At 46.1% G+C, this 18,073-nt stretch overlaps 1 protein-coding gene across 2 annotated transcripts in view; it reads right to left on the minus strand.

Annotated features, from left to right (window-relative positions):
• cbwd (COBW domain containing) overlaps window positions 1-18,073 on the minus strand; it is a 92,902-nt gene that overhangs the window by 53,380 nt on the left and 21,449 nt on the right. For both annotated transcript variants that reach the window (XM_072516862.1, XM_072516861.1), the window contains 2 exons: window positions 13,762-13,821; window positions 12,251-12,288 (listed from right to left, as the gene is read on the minus strand). In XM_072516862.1, the coding sequence (XP_072372963.1) occupies window positions 12,251-12,288; window positions 13,762-13,821 (98 nt within the window). The remainder of the gene's footprint in view (window positions 1-12,250; window positions 12,289-13,761; window positions 13,822-18,073) is intronic.

Consider the following 18,073-nt stretch of genomic DNA (forward strand, 5'->3'; position numbering starts at 1 on the left):
AATCCGGCTGATCATGTGGAATGTGACAGGCCTAAATGGGCCGGTTAAGATGGCCCGAGTGTTCGCGCACTTAAAGGGACTGAAGGCAGACGTGGTCATGCTTCAGGAGACGCATCTGAAGGTGGCAGATCAGGTCAGGTTAAGGAAGGGATGGGTAGGACAGGTGTTCCATTCAGGGCTGGATGCGAAGAATAGAGGGGTGGCAATACTGGTGGGGAAGCGGGTGTCGTTTGAGGCCAAGAATATCGTAGCGGACAATGGAGGCCGATACGTGATAGTGAGCGGTAGGTTGCAGGGGACGGGGGTAGTATTGGTAAATGTATACGCCCCGAACTGGGACGATGCTGGATTCATGAAACGGATGTTGGGGCATATTCCGGACTTGGAGGTAGGGAGCTTGATAATGGGTGGGGATTTCAACACGGTGCTGGACCCAGCATTAGATCGTTCCAGATCTAGGACGGGGAAGAGGCCGGCTGCGGCCAAGGTGCTCAGGGGGTTTATGGATCAGATGGGGGGAGTAGATCCGTGGAGATTTGCCAGGCCTTTGGCCAGAGAATGTTCTTTTTTCTCCCATGTACATAAGGCCTACTCCCGGATAGATTTTTTTGTTCTGGGCAGGGCATTGATCCCGAAAGTGGAGGGAACGGAGTATTCGGCCATAGCCATTTCAGACCACGCCCTGAATTGGGTGGAGCTAGTGCTGGGGGAGGAGAGGGACCAACGCCCGCTGTGGCGGTTGGATGTAGGACTGCTGGCGGACGAGGAAGTGTGTGGGAGGGTGCGGGGGTGCATCGAAAGATATCTGGAGGCCAACGACAACGGGGAGGTGCAGGTGGGAATAGTATGGGAGGCACTGAAGGCGGTGGTCAGGGGAGAGTTAATCTCCATCAGGGCTTATAGGGAGAAGAGAGAAGGCAGGGAAAGGGAGAGGTTAGTGGGGGAGATTTTCAGGGTGGACAGGAGATATGCAGAGGCCCCTGACGAGGGGCTACTCAGGGAGAGACGAAGCCTCCAGACGGAGTTCGACCTGTGACCACGGGGAAGGCAGAGGCACAGTGGAGAAAGGCACAGGGGGCGATGTATGAATATGGGGAGAAGGCGAGCCGGATGCTGGCACATCAGCTCCGTAAGAGGATGGCAGCGAGGGAAATAGGAGGAGTCAAGGATGGCAGGGGAACTACGATGCGGAGTGTGGTGAAAGTGAATGAGGCATTCGAGGCCTTTTACGAGGAGCTGTATAGGTCCCAGCCCCCAGAGGGAAAAGAGGGGATGCGACGATTCTTGGACCAACTGAGGTTCCAGAGGGTGGAGGAGCAGGAGGTGGCTGGTTTGGGGGCACCAATTGGGGTGGAGGAGCTGATTAAAGGACTGGGGAACATGCAGGCAGGTAAGGCCCCGGGACCAGATTGGTTCCCGGTGGAGTTCTATAGGAAGTATGTGGACCTGTTAGCCCCGTTGCTGGTAAGGACCTTCAATGAAGCAAGGGAGGGGGGGACCCTGCCCCCGACAATGCCGGAGGTGACGATCTCTTTGATCCTGAAGCGGGATAAGGACCCACTGCAATGCGGGTCGTACAGACCAATCTCGCTCCTCAACGTAGATGCTAAGTTGCTGGCAAAAATGTTGGCTACGAGGATGGAGGACTGTGACCCGGGGGTGATTCACGAGGACCAGAAGGGATTCGTAAAGGGTAGGCAGCTAAATACCAATGTGCGAAGGCTCCTAAATGTGATAATGATGCCACCCGTGGAGGGAGAGGCGGAGATAGTGGCAGCTATGGACGCGGAGAAGGCCTTTGACCGAGTGGAGTGGGAGTATCTCTGGGAAGTGTCGCGGAGGTTTGGGTTTGGAGAGGGGTTTATCAGTTGGGTTAAACTCCGATATAGAACCCCGGTGGCGAGTGTGGTTACGAATCGGCAGAGGTCGGACTATTTTCGGCTGCATCGAGGGACGAGGCAGGGGTGCCGCCTGTCCCCCTTGTTGTTTGCACTAGCAATTGAACCTTTGGCCATGGCATTAAGGGAGTCTGGAAAATGGAGGGGGGTGGTCCGAGGGGGAGAGGAGCATCGAGTGTCGCTGTTTGCAGACGACCTGTTGCTGTATGTGGCGGACCCAGTGGAGGGGATGGTGGAGGTCATGCAGATCCTAAGGGAGTTTGGGGACTTCTCGGGCTATAAGCTCAATGTAGAGAAGAGCGAGCTCTTTGTGGTGCATCCGGGGTATCAGGGACCTACCGCTGAGGAGGGCAGATAGGAGGTTTCGATACTTGGGGATCCAGGTAGCTAGGAGCTGGGGGGCCCTGCACAAACTTAAGTTGACGAGGTTGGTGGAGCAGATGGAGGAGGATTTTAAACGGTGGGACATGTTGCCGCTCTCGCTGGCGGGCAGGGTACAGTCGATTAAAATGGTGGTCCTTCCGAGGTTTCTTTTTGTATTTCATTGCCTTCCAATTGTGATCGCCAAGGCCTTTTTTAAGAGGGTAGGCAGGAGCATTATGAGCTTTGTGTGGGCGAGTAAGACCCCGAGGGTAAGGAGGGGGTTCCTGGAGCGAAGTAGGGATAGAGGAGGGCTGGCGTTGCCGAATCTGGGTGGCTTATATTGGGCAGCCAACGTGGCGATGATCCGTAAGTGGGGGATGGAGGGAGAGGGGGCGGCATGGAAGAGGTTGGAGATGGCGTCCTGCAAAGTAACGAGCCTGGGGGTGCTGGTGACGGCACCGCTGCCGCTCTCGCTGACAAGGTACTCCACAAGCCCAGTGGTGGCGGCAACGCTGAAGATATGGGGGCAGTGGAGACGGCACAGGGGTGCGATGGGAGCCTCGGTGTGGTCCCCGATCAGGGATAACCATCGGTTTGTCCCGGGAAGGATGGACGGAGGGTTTCAGAGCTGGCATAGGGCAGGGATGAAAAGAATGGGGGACCTGTTCATTGATGGAACGTTTGCGAGCTTAGGGGCGCTGGAGGAGAAGTTTGGGCTACTCCCGGGAAACGCTTTCAGCTACATGCAAGTAAGGGCGTTTGTGAGGCGGCAGGTGAGGGAATTCCCGCTGCTCCCGGCACAGGGGATTCAAGACAGGGTGATTTCGGGCGTATGGGTCGGAGAGGGCAAGGTGTTGGCGATATACCAGGAGATGAAAGAAGAGGGGGGGTTTTTTGGTAGAGGAGCTGAAGGGTAAATGGGAAGAGGAGCTGGGGGAGGAGATTGAGGAGGGGCTGTGGGCTGATGCCCTAAGTAGGGTTACTTCCTCTTCCTCGTGTGCCAGGCTCAGCCTGATACAGTTTAAGTTAGTTCACAGAGCGCACATGACGGGGGCAAGTCTGAGTAGGTTCTTTGGGGTAGAGGACAGATGTGGGAGGTGCTCAGGAAGCCCGGCGAACCATGTCCATATGTTTTGGTCATGCCCGGCACTGGAGGGGAGTTGCGAGAACAGTATCTAAGGTGGTGAAAGTCCGGGTCAAGCCAAGCTGCGGGCTAGCACTATTTGGAGTAGCGGACGAGCCGGTAGTGCAGGAGGCAAAAGAGGCCAGTATTCTGGCGTTTGCGTCCCTAGTAGCCCGGTGAAGGATCTTGTTAATGTGGAAGGGGGCGAAGCCCCCCCAGCGTGGAAGCCTGGATCAATGATATGGCAGGATATATCAAGTTGGAGAGGATAAAGTTTTCCTTGAGAGGGTCTGCGCAGGGGTTCTACAGGCGGTGGTAACCGTTCCTAGACTATCTCACGGAGCGTTAGATGATGGTCGGACAGCAGCAGCAGCAACCCGGGGGGGTGGGGGGGAAGGGGGATGGAGGGAGGGTTTCTGGGGGGCATTTGAGCAAGAAAATACATGAATGATCCGGAGGACTGAAATGTACGGGAGGAATCCAATGTACAAAGTTCTGTATCATATTGACTTGCCAAGTTCATGTCTTGCTATGCAAACTTTCTTTCTTTTGTGTTACGGGGGGGGGGGTGTTTGTAAGGTTGAAAATTTTGTTTAAAACTTCTTAATAAACATATATTTTTTAAAAATTTCTGTATAACAAAGTGACTAATTGAATAACAAACATGTCACACCCACAATTTAAAAACTATATATTTTGTGGGATGTGGCTGCTGCTGGCCAGCATTTGTTGCCTATTCCTCACTGCTCTCGAGAAGGTGGTGGTAAGCTGCCTTCCTGAGCAGCTGTAGTTCATGTGGTGTAGGTACATCCACAGGGCTGTTAGGGAGGGAGTTCCAGGATTTTGACCTGGTAATAGTGAAAAAACGGTGATATAATTCCAAGTCAGGAAGTTGTGTGCCTTGGAGTGGATCTTGCAGGTGCTGGTGTCCGATATCTGCTGCTCTTGTCCTTCTCGGTGGTGGAGGTCACAGGTTTGGAAGGTTCAGTCGATGGAATCTTGATGAGTTTCTAGAGTAAATCTTGTAGATGGTACGCGCTACTGCCACTGTGTGTTGATGGTGGAATAAGTGAATATCTATGGTGGTGCATGGGGTGCCAATTAAATGGGCTGATTTGTCCTCAAAAGGGGTCAAACTCCTTGTGTATTTTTGAAGCTGCACTCACCCAGGCAAGTGGAGAATATTCCATTTCACTCCTGACTTGTGCCTTGTTAATGGTTTTGGGGAGTCAGATGAATTAGTCATTGCAGAATTCCCAGTCTCTGACCTTCTCTTGTAGCTACACTACTTATGTGGCTGGTCCAGTTCAGTTTCTGGTCAATGGTAACCTCCAAGATGTTGATAGTTGGGGATTCAGCAATAGTAATGCCATTGAATGTCATGGGGAGGTGGATAGATTCTCTCTTATTGGCGATGGTCATTGCCTGGCACTCGTGTGGTGCGAATGTTATTTGCCACTTGTCCGCCTGCGCCTGGATGTTGTTTGCGTCTTGCTGCACATGGGCTGCAATAGAATTGGAGAAATTCCGAATGGTGTTGAACATTGGACAATCATCAGAAAACATCCCCATGTCTGACTTTGTAAAGGGGAGAAGGCAGCTGAAGGGGTGGTTGGTCCTAGGTCATTCCCCTGAGAAACACCTGCAGCAATGTCCTGGGACTGAGCTGATTCGCCACCAACAACCACAACCATCTTCCTTTGTGCTAGGTATGACTCCAACCAGTGGAAAGTTTCCCCCAATTCCCATTGATTCGAGTTTTAAATGGCCCCTTGATGCCATACTCGGTCAAAGGTCGCCTTAAGGTCAAGGGCAGTCATTCTCAACTTCACCATGAATGAATTTCCAGAATAGTCTCTTAATTTACCTCCTATTTACATATATAAAATTATAACTGCAGTACAAAATGCAGATTATTCATGCAAGACACTGAGATCGTATTGCAGAGTTTTACACAGAGAAGCAGACTGTTAAGCTAAACAAGTCATACCAGTGATACAGCATCCACTGATGTGGAGTCGGTTAGGGGGGTGGAAGAAAGCATGAACTCAGCATCTTTTGACAGTGACAAAAGTTTCATTGACCAGGGACTGATGGTACAGACTGCTCTTTCAATTGCTTTGACAGAATAAAGATGAACGAGCCACCTTATTCAATATATTTATTCTGCAAAAAATAATACCAACAGGGATAACCAAAGATTGTGGTGCAGCATCCATGTGAAAGATGATGGACAACAGCATTATTGCAGGGTGGAAAACTTAGTCTGGCAAGAAAACACAAAATCACTTTTATAATGGAGGATACCCACAGAAGTAACAAAAATGTGTAGAATCAGATTACCTATTTTGCTTTTAAGTTAACTAACCAGCATGGAAGAAAATTATAAATTGATCACATTAGGCCAATGTATTTTTGAGGAATGCGAGCTAGTAAGATTAGTAAACTATAATGGCAGAAACTTTCCCCAGTCACTTGACCCTTGAATATAACCTCATTGACTTTCTATTATGTAGCAATTCAAGTGGTAATTCAATTCATGCTTTTTTCCACTATAAATAATCAAAAGCAACTTGTACAATATCAATACAGAAAATAAAAAAACACCTTTCGCTGACCTTCTTTATATCATTCCCTGTTCATTAATTCTTTTCAATTGAATGTTGCCACATTTTTAAAGCCAAACCACAATAGAACTGTGGCTCTGGCCTAAATGTCAGGCCCTTGGAGTCAGGAGCTGTCATTTACGCTTGTCCAATCATTTGTCCATGATTAGGAAATTAATATTTTAGATCACTAGGTGACAATCCCATTTCCGTGATAGGCCCTGATTTCAATTACCACTTCAGTTTCAATTTAACTGGCTGATCACACAGCAGCTCTCCCAGCTTCAGCTGTGATGGGCCCAGTCCGTGAAGCATGACACATTCCAATTGCTACCCATTACCGATATGTCATCACTTGTAGTTGACATCAAAACTACTTAAACTGTGGGTAACTGGCAGAGGTCAAGCATCAGGGGTTACAGAAGCAGACAAGTTGCCAAATTTTCATCCCCAAATGAGAAGAAAACAAAAGCTTAGATATTTCCGAGCCATAATTGAAACGCAACAGCTTTCTGTAAATCTGTCAACGTGTCACTTTTTCAACCAGCTCTATGCATTTTAAGAAATAACTTCATCTAGCCTACATGTGTATTTAACAATTGCTTTTCAAATAAATAAAGGAACTGTCAATGCATCTGTGAAAATATTTCTTCTATAAAAAGGACTGTGGCTACATTGTTACTAAACAAAACAAGTCCGCAAGCCCTTTCAGTAGAATCAAGTAATAGGAAATATCTACTTTCACAATGCAGCATTTAACCAGGAACTAATAAGACAACTTTCTCATGGAATTGTAACTCAAACTTGCACAGCAACACTTTGTCGGATATTTTGATTTCTTGTTCCCTTCCCCCACTGCTCCCTATTCTTACTTTCCTCAATGCATTCACGCTGAAAGTTCTATTTCCCAAATACTGGTAGCTCCACCATGCCCAACTGTCCATTCTTCATCTTTTATCACTTGTTGCCAGGATTCAAGGAATCAAAAATCGGAGCTATGACTTAGTGTTTTTTGCCAGACCTGCCTGGCATGAGATCAACACACAAGCCATACAGGAATCTAATGATCAGTTTATTGTCCACAATGCAATAGACAGCAAATGGGGAGGTGAGGGTGTGTGGATGGGGGGGGGGGGGGGGGGGGGGGGGCAGAAGAGTGTGGGAGGAAACTGGGGAACAAGAGGAAAAGAAAACTTCAGCAGAAGCTGCAGTGAACCTGGGAAAATAACCCAGCAGAGAGAACAGGATCAACATGAGCAAAGATGGTAAAAGGACAGAAAGTTTTTTTTTAAATTTAGAGTACCCAATTCATTTTTTCCAATTAAGGGGCAATTCAGCGTGGCTAATCCACCTAGCCTGCACATCTTTCGGTTGTGGGGGCGAAACCCACGGCAACACGGGGAGAATGTGCAAACTCCACATGGGACAGCGGCCCAGAGCCGGGTTCGAACCGAGGACCTCGGCACCATGAGGCAGCAGTGCTAACCACTGCAGCACCCGAAAGGGCAGAAAGTTGTACAAATCTGCTATGATTATGCAATTAAGGCCATTCTCATGCCCGATCTACCCACAACAGATATCTTCAAAGTAATCTGCACTTGCAAAGAACAATAAAGGAACATAGAAATTGATAGATGACAAAAAAAAAAATCGAGTTCACCTTCCACTAACCTGATAGTTGTGTGGTACAATGATGTACACTCATCTGTTCCTCATAACACTTTAAAAGGGAATCTAAGTTTCCAAGATAAAAATTTGCATTCCCTTTGTTGAAACTCTTGCAACAGGGCTGCCAGCAGGATTATAACATGATGCCTGGTCAAACAGGCTTAGTTGACGGCCAGACAGAGTCGTGTGACCTCTTTCACCACTTGGACAAAAAAGATCAATGTCTGCAGCCCCGGGCATTTATCAGGGACGGTACCAATGGCCCTATTTTACATTCAGTGAGAGATGCTATTTCCCGTCTGAATATTTTAGAGCGTGTGAGGCTAACACGTGGACTAGCTACTCTCCACCTCTTAAAGGCTGTCTATCCCTCCGAAAACACTCAAAAAATGAATGCTACGAGAAATTTATAGTTGAAGAATGAAGAAGAAGAAAATGGGGCTGCAGTCCAAAGATTACAAGGTTCAGTTGCACTGGAGGCATTACTCTAGGAGAGAGGCAATGTTGCCAGGAGGGCCCAGAGGTACCCATAGCAGTCTCTGAACGGAAAGGGAGCAAGTTGGAAAAAACATAAGCGCTCGGCGTTTAGCCCCAAGGCAGCAGTGCAGGAAGTTTAATGACTTCACATGCAGTCAAGGAATTTATCTTCAAAATACCCACCACTGCACCAGTCACAATGCCATCAGTCACCAGCATTCGAGGCTCAGGTTTAACATTCACATACTTCATCTCGCTCAACTCCCAATGATGCCAACATCATCCCTACCTCTCACCGTCTAACATACCTCGAGCTATTCAGCTATGAAAAGCACATCACCCAAACAAATGCTGCACAATCACTAATAATTATATCCAATCTTTCCTTCGCAATAAGGTGGTCCATAACCTCTGGAAGTATCAGAGAAGTGGGCGGAGTGCAGGGAGCACCACCACTCCATTCACTCATCCCGATGGGAGTATACGGTACTCTAAATTGCAGGGCTGATTGCAACAGAGCACACGGCATCCGGCAGCACTGGCACAATCAAGGACAATGATGAGGTACTGCCTCATGTGCCTTCTCAACAACCTTATCACCCTAATCCTGATATCTAATGGAAAATAAATTAAAGCTGCAGATGCCATGACCATGGACCACCGGTCTCCCTACTCACCAACCCTTCCCTTCTGAATTTTTGCTTTCAGATACCCAAGAATCCTCCTTGGCCAGTTACAGCACACCCAGGGAGGGGGAGAGCTATCTTACACTAGTGATGAGGAAACACTGTCACTTGATTTGAACATACAGCCAATCTCTCAGGATACTGGCACTGCACATAGCTTAACAGGGTAGTTTGAAATCAGGAACTGCACTTGATGAGACAATGAGCACAAGTGGGCTGACAACCAGGCCAGGAGGTAAGGACACGGGATGTAGAATCAGTTTGTGTGAAGATAAGAAATAGCAAAAGAAAGAAGCCACTGGTATAAGTAGTTTATAGATCCCCTAACAGTAGCTATGCAGTAAGACAGAGTAAACATCAAGAAATAATGGACGTTTGCAAGAAAACTACTGCGTTGCTTGAATCTTCACACTGATTGGACAAATTAAATTGGCATAGGTAGCTTGGAAGATGAGTTGATACAGTGTATTTAGGATAGTTTATTCGAACAATGCGTTCAGGAATGAGGGTAATGTGGCCCCTCTAATGGGCATGCCCCCACAGTCCATATGACTGGCCGGGATCTATCGTGCGGGAGTGCACAAAACCCAACCAATGAGGAGAAAGCGCGGGCCCACGAGAGGGGGATTCTGGCCAGAGTGAACCGGGGAGGTAGAGTGTGTACACCTATATAGAAAAAGTCAGCATGCAGGTATAAGGGAGGCAAATAGAATCCTGGCCTTCATTGGCAGGGGAGGTGGAGTATAAAAGTGGGGAGGTCTTGCTACAACTATACAGGGCATTGATGAGACCATACTTAAGAGTACTGTGTGCAGACTTGGTCACCTCAAGGAGGGATATACTTGCATTGGAAGCAGTTCAGAGAAAGTTCACTGAGCTGAATCCTGGGATGAAGGAAAGATCGAGGTCGTTGGGCTGATATTCATTGGAGCTTAAAAGAACATACAAGGTTCTTGGGGAATCTAGAGCTAGGGAGCATAATTTCAAAATAAGGGGTCTTCCATTTAAGACGCAAATGAGGATGAATTTCTTCTCTCAAAGGTTTGTTAATCTTTGGAAGTTTCTTTCCCAGAGAACAACTGAATGGTGGAGTAAGATCAAGGGCCGAAGGGCCTACTTTTATTTATGTCCTTGTGATCTTAGTTTGTGTGCCAGTTCAGAAGGCTGCAGGCCAGTTCTGTTACAAGGGGTTCACATGGGGGCTTTGATGAGGCAGTCTATATAGAATCATAGAATCCCGACAGTGCAGAAGGAGGCCATTAGGCCCATCGAGTCTGCACCAACCCTTCAAATGAGCACTCTACCCATTTACACTCTCACATCCACCCCGCCCTATCCCCGTAACCCAGAACCTAATCTGCACAACCCTGAACACCAAGGGGCAATTTAGCGTGGCCAATCCATATAATCTATCGGTCATGATAGAAGATTGGTCATTATAGAAGCCTTACTGTGCAGAAGGAGGCCATTCGGCTCATCGGGTCTGCACCCACTCTCCGAAAGAGCACCCTACCAAGGCTCATTCCCCGCCCTAGCCCCATTACCCCACCTAACCTTTGGACATTAAGGGACAATTTAATGTGGCCAATCCACCTAACCTGCACATCTTTGGACTGTGGGAGGAAACCGGAGCACCCGGCGGAAACCCCCCAGACCCGAGGAGAAGGTACAAACTCTATACAGACAGAGACTGGAATTGAACCTGGGTCCCTGGCGCTGTGAGGCAGCAGTGCGAACCACTGTTCCACCATGCCACCCGTAAAGATTTGTGAGCATGCACACAGAGGTGCAGGATGCATTGTAGGCCTCTCATAGAGCCACCTCTCACTGTCAAGATGAATCAAAGAGTTTGGCTCCAACTTCGAACAGGGCTTCCCGCAGAACTTGGAGCTCATTCCTTGCAGTATGGAAGCGCTGGCGAACTCTATGACAGGACTCGGAGACCCAACGTGATACGGGCCACGAGACTCAGCTTCCACTGCAGCAAAGGCAGAAGCCACTCAATATTTCAGTGCTGCAGTGGAAACTCAGCAGGTAGTCAAGAAATCATTGCCTGTTGCCACATAATCCATCTTACTTTCATGCAGGCTCAGATTAATGCTTTCAAGGCTGTAGATCACATTGTTCAAAGCAGCATTCAGGCTTTCAAAGCTGTACAGTAATACAAGTTCCAGCAGATTAGTAGCATTGCTGAAACACTGCCCCCAGGGAAATGGTTTTGGCTCCAAGGAGCGTAAACATACTCTCCTTTCTCAAAGTGACTGCATTTTTCATCCTTCCAGCACTGCCTCTCCACACTCTTGCTGCAGTCTCTCAGCCAGCCGGCCCAGGCTACTCCCACCCCTGCTGAAGTGGTGTATGCCAAAGCCAGACCCTCAAGGCCGAAAGGATGCTTGAGGACATCCTGCATGGCCAACTGCTGCAGACACCACCAGTGAAGGCCAGCAGACATCCACCAGCCATGCTGCAATCACTGGAGTGGCATTGCACTGAAGCACCAGGGCAGGTGAAAGTACTCAGATAAGCACCAAGAGAGTGCACAAAAATGAAAAATATATCATTCATTTAGTCTTACATAGTTGGATCAATTGTTAGATCAAGGTGTCAGAAGGAGTTTGGTTGGTAGCCTTCATTGTTGGATATTGAGCAAAGCAATGTTGTGATGGCACATCCAATGTGCAAGGCAATGGTGTGTCCACGTGGGCATAGGAAAGGCTTTTCACTGAAATTGGAAATCAGTCTCTCACAGTCTGTCTGGTAACAAGGGGTCCAGGAAGCCTCATAACCACATACAGATACAGTAGCCTTGTGCCAGAGCAGCTAAACTCGGGGCAGGATGAATGCATCATGGCTATTACGCAATAGTGGGCATTAACCAACAATGCATTGTGCATGGTCACACACCAATTGCACATTTATGAAGTGGAAGTCCTAGAGATTCGTAAACCCCTCCTTGCTGATGTAGGGGAACCTGCAGAGCGGCTGGTAACTTTGTGAATCCTGCTAAGCTGGCAAAGCCATGCTCCCTTTGCTTCCTATACATGAAAAGCCAACAAACTGCCTTTGTCTGGAGTAGATGACCTTGACAACCTCCCGAATGATAACAGATTACAGGTGGAGTTTAAAGTTCAACCAGAGGTCACAAAGCCAGAAAGGAAAGTGGAACTGGCACGCAACATGGAAAGCTTCTGCTGGCTTCATTTACCCAAAGACACTGAAACCAATTGCAGTTTTACAAACATTACATTGGTCAAGATCAGCTAACTCAATATCGACTGGCAATCAAACATTGGGCCTTCCTGTTCTCTACAGGTTAATTGCTCACTAGACAAAATCGTTTTCCATAAAAAAACAATGGTTGGGAGCAAAACAGGAATGCATTTTTCAATTTTACAATGTTCAAATTATTTTGAAACAATAAAGTATTACCTGCAATCCATATTTTGCATCAACAACAGAAATAATACCTGTAAGATAGGAGATAAATAATTGAATTATTTTCATGTCATTATTTTTTTTTTAATTTTAGAATACCCAATTATTTTTTTTCAATTAAGGGGCAATTTAGCATGGCCAATCCACCTACCCTGCACATCTTTGGGTTGTGGGGGTGAAATCCACGCAGACATGGGGAGAATGTGCAAACTCCACACGGACAGTGACCCAGGGCCGGGATTCAAACCCGGGCCCTCAGCGCCATAGGCAGCAATGCTAACCACCAGGCCACCGTGTTGCCCCTTTCATGTCATTATTTAATGTTTGATGTTCTAATTATTTAATTGGAAATGCATTGCACAACATGAAAGAGTTTTCACACAGGAAAACCTTATCAATATAAACTCTGAATTTCTTTAGACTATTTTGTGGTCCCTATGTATCCCATATGAGAGAAAGAACAATATTTGCTTTTGCAGTGCAACTAAGTATTTTGACTATCGTAAAAGTAAAGTCGCCATAGTCCCAGCAAAACTAAAGAGCTGGTCATTTACCTCAGGAAGCAAAGTATTGTACACATCCTTGTCTGCATCAATGGGGCCGAGGTGGAGATGGTTGACAGCTTCAAATTTCTAGGTGTGCACATCACCAACAATCTGTCCTGGTCCACTCACGTTGACGCTGCGACCATCTACACCTCCCGTTGCCTGGGGAAAGCGGGCAGCATAATCAAAGATCCCTCCCACCCGGCTTACTCACTCTTCCAATTTCTTCCATCGGGGAGGAGATATAAAAGTCTGAGAACACGCATGAACAGACTCAAAAACAGCTTCTTCCCGGCTGTTACCAGACTCCTAAACGACCCTCTTATGGACTGACCTCATTAACAATACACTATTGTAGGCTTCATCTGGTGTTTATGGAGTTACATTGTGTACCTTGTGATGCTGTATTATGTATTTTCTTTTTTTTCCTTTTCTTTTCATGTACTTAATGATCTGTTGAGCGGCTCGCAGAAAAATACTTTTCACTGTACCTTGGTACACGTGACAACACACAAAATTCATCCAATCCAATCCCTTCCCTGCGAACAGCTGGAGGCTCAACAATCACTGAGCTCTAATCCAATTACATCCTCCAGGTAATGGGCCAATGATATTGGTCATGTATTTGAGAATTTTTTTCCCTCAAATAATCTCAATAGCAGAATTAGCTGCAGAGAACTACAACATTATATTCATGATTCTACAATGTTATTTTTTAAGATAGGCAAAATCAGTGAGAATGCGAAGAGCCTTAGAAATCATTTTGATGTCTTAGTAGGTTACGGATAATTAATGGTGAATTACAGAACAGTAATTAATAGAATCCATATGGAATGGGCTCGTTCATCTTACACAGAGGTTTAGCTTCTAAGTTATCGAAACATTTTTTTCAAGTTTCACTAATCATGTTAAAACTTATAATTTACAACAAATGAACACAGAAATCGGTTAGAATCCTACCATCAAGATAAACGTCGCTTCCTAATTCCGCATCGACCCAAAACATGGTTGAAACAGCACCTGTTGGAAGAAAAGAAGGGATCAAATTACAACAGAACAGTATTAATTATTTAATTATAAACACAGCTGCATTTTAACAAGATTGTACATCAATGATTACTTTATTTGTTTTCAAGCTCTTGTCTCATTTTGAACATTCTTTCAATTTCTGTTCCTGTCTCTGCCAATGTAATTCAGATATACCCCCCTCCCCGCCCAAGAGATAAATATCCCATCCCTTTACACATTAGGGGTCATTTTACAAAACTCTGCTGCCAACAGATTACTTGATCAATAATTTTACAGGTTTTCCTTCCAAAAAGTAAACTCTTCACTTTCCAACATTAAAATCCTCCTGCAATGGCAGCACAGACGTGTAGAGTTATTATGATGAGTGAGCATATGAGCGCAAAAGATAAGGCCGAAGCAGTTGCAACAATCCTCAGCCAGATGTGCCGAGTGGGTAATCCATCTCACCTCTTCCGGAGGTCCCCTGCATCACAGTTGCCAGTTTTCAGTCAATTCGATCCACTCAATGTGATTTCAAGATACAGCTGAAGGCACTGGATGCTGCAAAGGTTATGGGCCCTGACAATTTTTCGGAAAAGTATTGAAGACTTTTGTTCCAGGACTTAGCATGCCCCTAGCCAAGTTGGTCCAGTACAGGTGCAACATGGCCACTACCCAGCAATAAGGAAAGTTGCCGAGGAATGTCCTGTACCCAACCAGCAGGACAAATCCAACCCAGCCAATTACTGCCCCATCAATCTACTCTTGATCATCAAGAAAGTGATGGAAGGGATCATCACCGGTGGTATCAAGCGATACTTGCTTAGTAATAACCTGCTCCCCGGTGCTCAGTTTGGTCCCGAGAGCAACTCAGCTCCTGACTTCATTACAGCCTTGGTTCAAACATGGAGAAAAGAGATGATCTCCAGAGGTGACATTGACTGCCCTTGACATCAAGGCAGCATTGGACCAAGGGCAGAATCAAGGAGCCCTAGCTAAACTGGAGTCAATGGGGAGGGGGTTGTTGCAGGTGAATCATCTTAGTTCCAGGACATCATTGCAGGAGCTCCCAGGAAAGTGTTCTAGGCCCAACCATCTTCAGGTGCTTCATCAATTATCTTCTTTCCATCATAAGGTCAGAAGCGGATGATTGCACAATGTTCAGCACCATTTGTGGCTCTTCAGATGCAGCAAGACCTGGATAATATGCAGGCTTGGGCTGATAAGTGGCCAGTAAAATTTGCACCACACAAATGCCAGGCAATGCCCTTCCCCAACAAAAAGGAATCTAACCATCGCTCCTTGACATTCAATGGCATTCCATCACTGAAACCCCCATGATCAACATCCTGGGGGTTACCATTGACCAGAAACTGAACTAGACTAGCCATATAAATACTGTGGTAGTTGCAAGAGCAGATCAGAGGCTGACCACCAAAGCCTGCCCACCATCGACAAGGCACAAGTCAGGAGTGTGATGCAAAAATCTCCACCTGCCTGGGGAGTACAGCTCCAACAGGTTGACACTTTCCAGGACAAAGCTGCCCACTTAATTGGCATCCCATCCACAAACATTCATTCCCTCCACTGTTGATGAACAGTGGCTCTGTATGCTTCATCGACTAGATGTGCTGCTTGAGCTCGCAATGGCACTTTCAACAGCACCTTCTATGCCCACCACCATGACCATCTAGAATGACAAGGGCAGCAGGCACATGGGAACACCACTACCTGAAGTCTCCCTCCAAGTCACACAAACACAACCACACATACACACTGAGTTGGAAATATATCGCTGTTCCTTCACTGTCGCGGAGTCAAAATCCTGAAACTCCCTCCCTAACAGTCCTGTGGGAGTAACTACACAACGCCGACAGCTGCAGTTCAAGAAAGCAGCTCACCACCACCTTCGCAAGGGCGATTAGGGATGGGCAAATATTGCTGGTCGAGCCGACGCTGTCCACATCTCACGATAACAAAAACCCAAGGCAGATGCTAACAACACAAATAATCTGGTCATGTGATGCAGTCCACAGTCAAACAAACCATCCTTGTAATTGTAATTTATTCATTGGATGTGACTCAAGCCCTCTCGCATTCCCTTGACCTTCGAATAACAAAAGATGGATCATTATTACCAAGAATCGAGTTGAAGCTGCTCTCACAAACATTTGATTTGCACCTCCTTGGACACAAAAAGTAATGAATGAAATCCTTCCTAGTTCTTATAATACTGTTAAGTCTGAACCATCATCCATACTCAAAAATCTGTTTGTGAGATTTAGTCTACACTCAAATCCTTCACTGCCATTTTCACACTGATGTGGAGACGCCGGCGTTGGACTGGGGTGAGCACAGTAAGAAATCTTACAACACCAGGTTAAAGTCCAACAGGTTTGTTTCAAATCACTAGCTTTCAGAGCACTGCTCCTTCCTCAGGTGAAATGAGGACGGAGAAACCTGAGGAAGAAGCAGTGCTCTGAAAGCTCGTGATTTGAAACAAACCTGTTGGACTTTAACCTGGTGTTGTAAGATTTCTTACTATTTTCACACTGGAGAGGGTTACTGAATATTTCTCTGCCTGGGTATGGGGTGTCAATTAATCTCGACCTCCAGGGATCCTGTTACAACCACATTATTGTAGTTAAGGGCACAATTAGATGAAGATATAATGGTACTTGACTGGCTTTTGTTCCCTTCCAGCCAAACATTAGGAATGGCACACCATAAAACCTGCATCACTCTGCCATGTGCATTGATAATCGAACAAATAATCAGACAGACTTCACCCATCACAAATGTACCATTATTACTTCTTGGTGATTCCAAACAAAACCAAAGAAATATAAATATCCTCCACACAGTCGAACAGATGTTTCAAAATGCGCAGTAACATTTTGCGTCTACACACAGCCCACAAATTTTCACCTCTCTTGTTTTCACTGAAACACCTGCTTGATCTCGAAGCTGACAGAGTCGCTTTGACACTCAACACAATCCAACTCTTAACCCCCAAAAGATGGATGCTCTATCAAGCAATCCTGATGAAACAGATCAGCGTTTTATTTAACAGGCATCAAAATATCAGCCACCTTTAGGACCGGAACACTGTCATCAGATGGAGCACCTTTGACTCAAACCAAATGTTCACTCTGCAAGAACGTGAAATCAAATAAATTCTGCAGCTTGTCAACTTTTCGGAACATTGCGAAGTGTTCCTTATACTTATTATCCGTAATTTCAGTAAAATGTCATTTCACCAGCTCTTCTTAAACTAACTGGTGATGTATTTCAAACTGACATGCATGCTTCCTTTTGGGCGGCACGGTGGTGCAATGGATAGCACTGCTGCTTCATGCGCCGAGGACCCGGGTTCGATCCCGGCCCCGGGCCACTGTCCATGTGGAGTTTGCACATTCTCTCCGTATCTGCGTGGGTCCCACCCCCACAACCCAAAAAGATATGTAGGGTAGGTGCATTGGCCATGCTAAAATGCCCCTAAATTGAAAGAAAAAACGAATCGGGTATTAAAATTTTTTTTTAAAATGCATTCTTCTGTTTGAAATATCTAATTTTTTTCTCACTGTTGAAACTGGTGAAGGAATTGCTAGGATTAAGATATGAAGTTGGGAGCCAGTGTTTTGTTCACATCAAAGAGCTAGACAATAGTCCAAAGATGTGCAGGTTAGGTGGATTGGCCATGATAAATTGCCCTTAGTGTCCAAAAAGGTTAGATGGTGTTACTGGGTTGTGGGGAGGGTGGAGGCGTGCGTTTAAGTAGGGTGCTCTTTCCAAGGGCTGGTGCAGACTCGATGGGCCGAATGGCTTCCTTCTGCACTGTAAATTCTATGATCCTCTGAATAATTAAAGGATTCAAAGACAATGTAAATTTGTAAAAAAAAATTCCTTCCTCCTCAATTGAAATGAGTAAATGACACAATGTAGAAACAAAGCTGTAAAACCCAGTGCTATGAGATTCAGTGGAAATAAAAGACCATAAAATGCTTTGGATTATAACATTAAATTGACTATCTGAAGACTAAAGGAATTGCACAGCTTAAAGAAAAATTGACATTAGAAATCATAATTTTCTGACATGTCCTAAGGTGACAGCTGTTGGTAAACCGCAACGTATAAATGAAAAGTATTTTTATTTTTCGAAGAATAATGACATGTCTATCTGACAAGATGAAATACTTGGGGGAAATACAAACATTGATAACGGAACTCATTTTGTTAATGTCCAAACCTTTCTACCTGAACT

This window comes from Scyliorhinus torazame, chromosome 9 (genome assembly GCF_047496885.1).
Source record: "Scyliorhinus torazame isolate Kashiwa2021f chromosome 9, sScyTor2.1, whole genome shotgun sequence".
NCBI classification, from domain to species: Eukaryota; Metazoa; Chordata; class Chondrichthyes; order Carcharhiniformes; family Scyliorhinidae; genus Scyliorhinus; species Scyliorhinus torazame.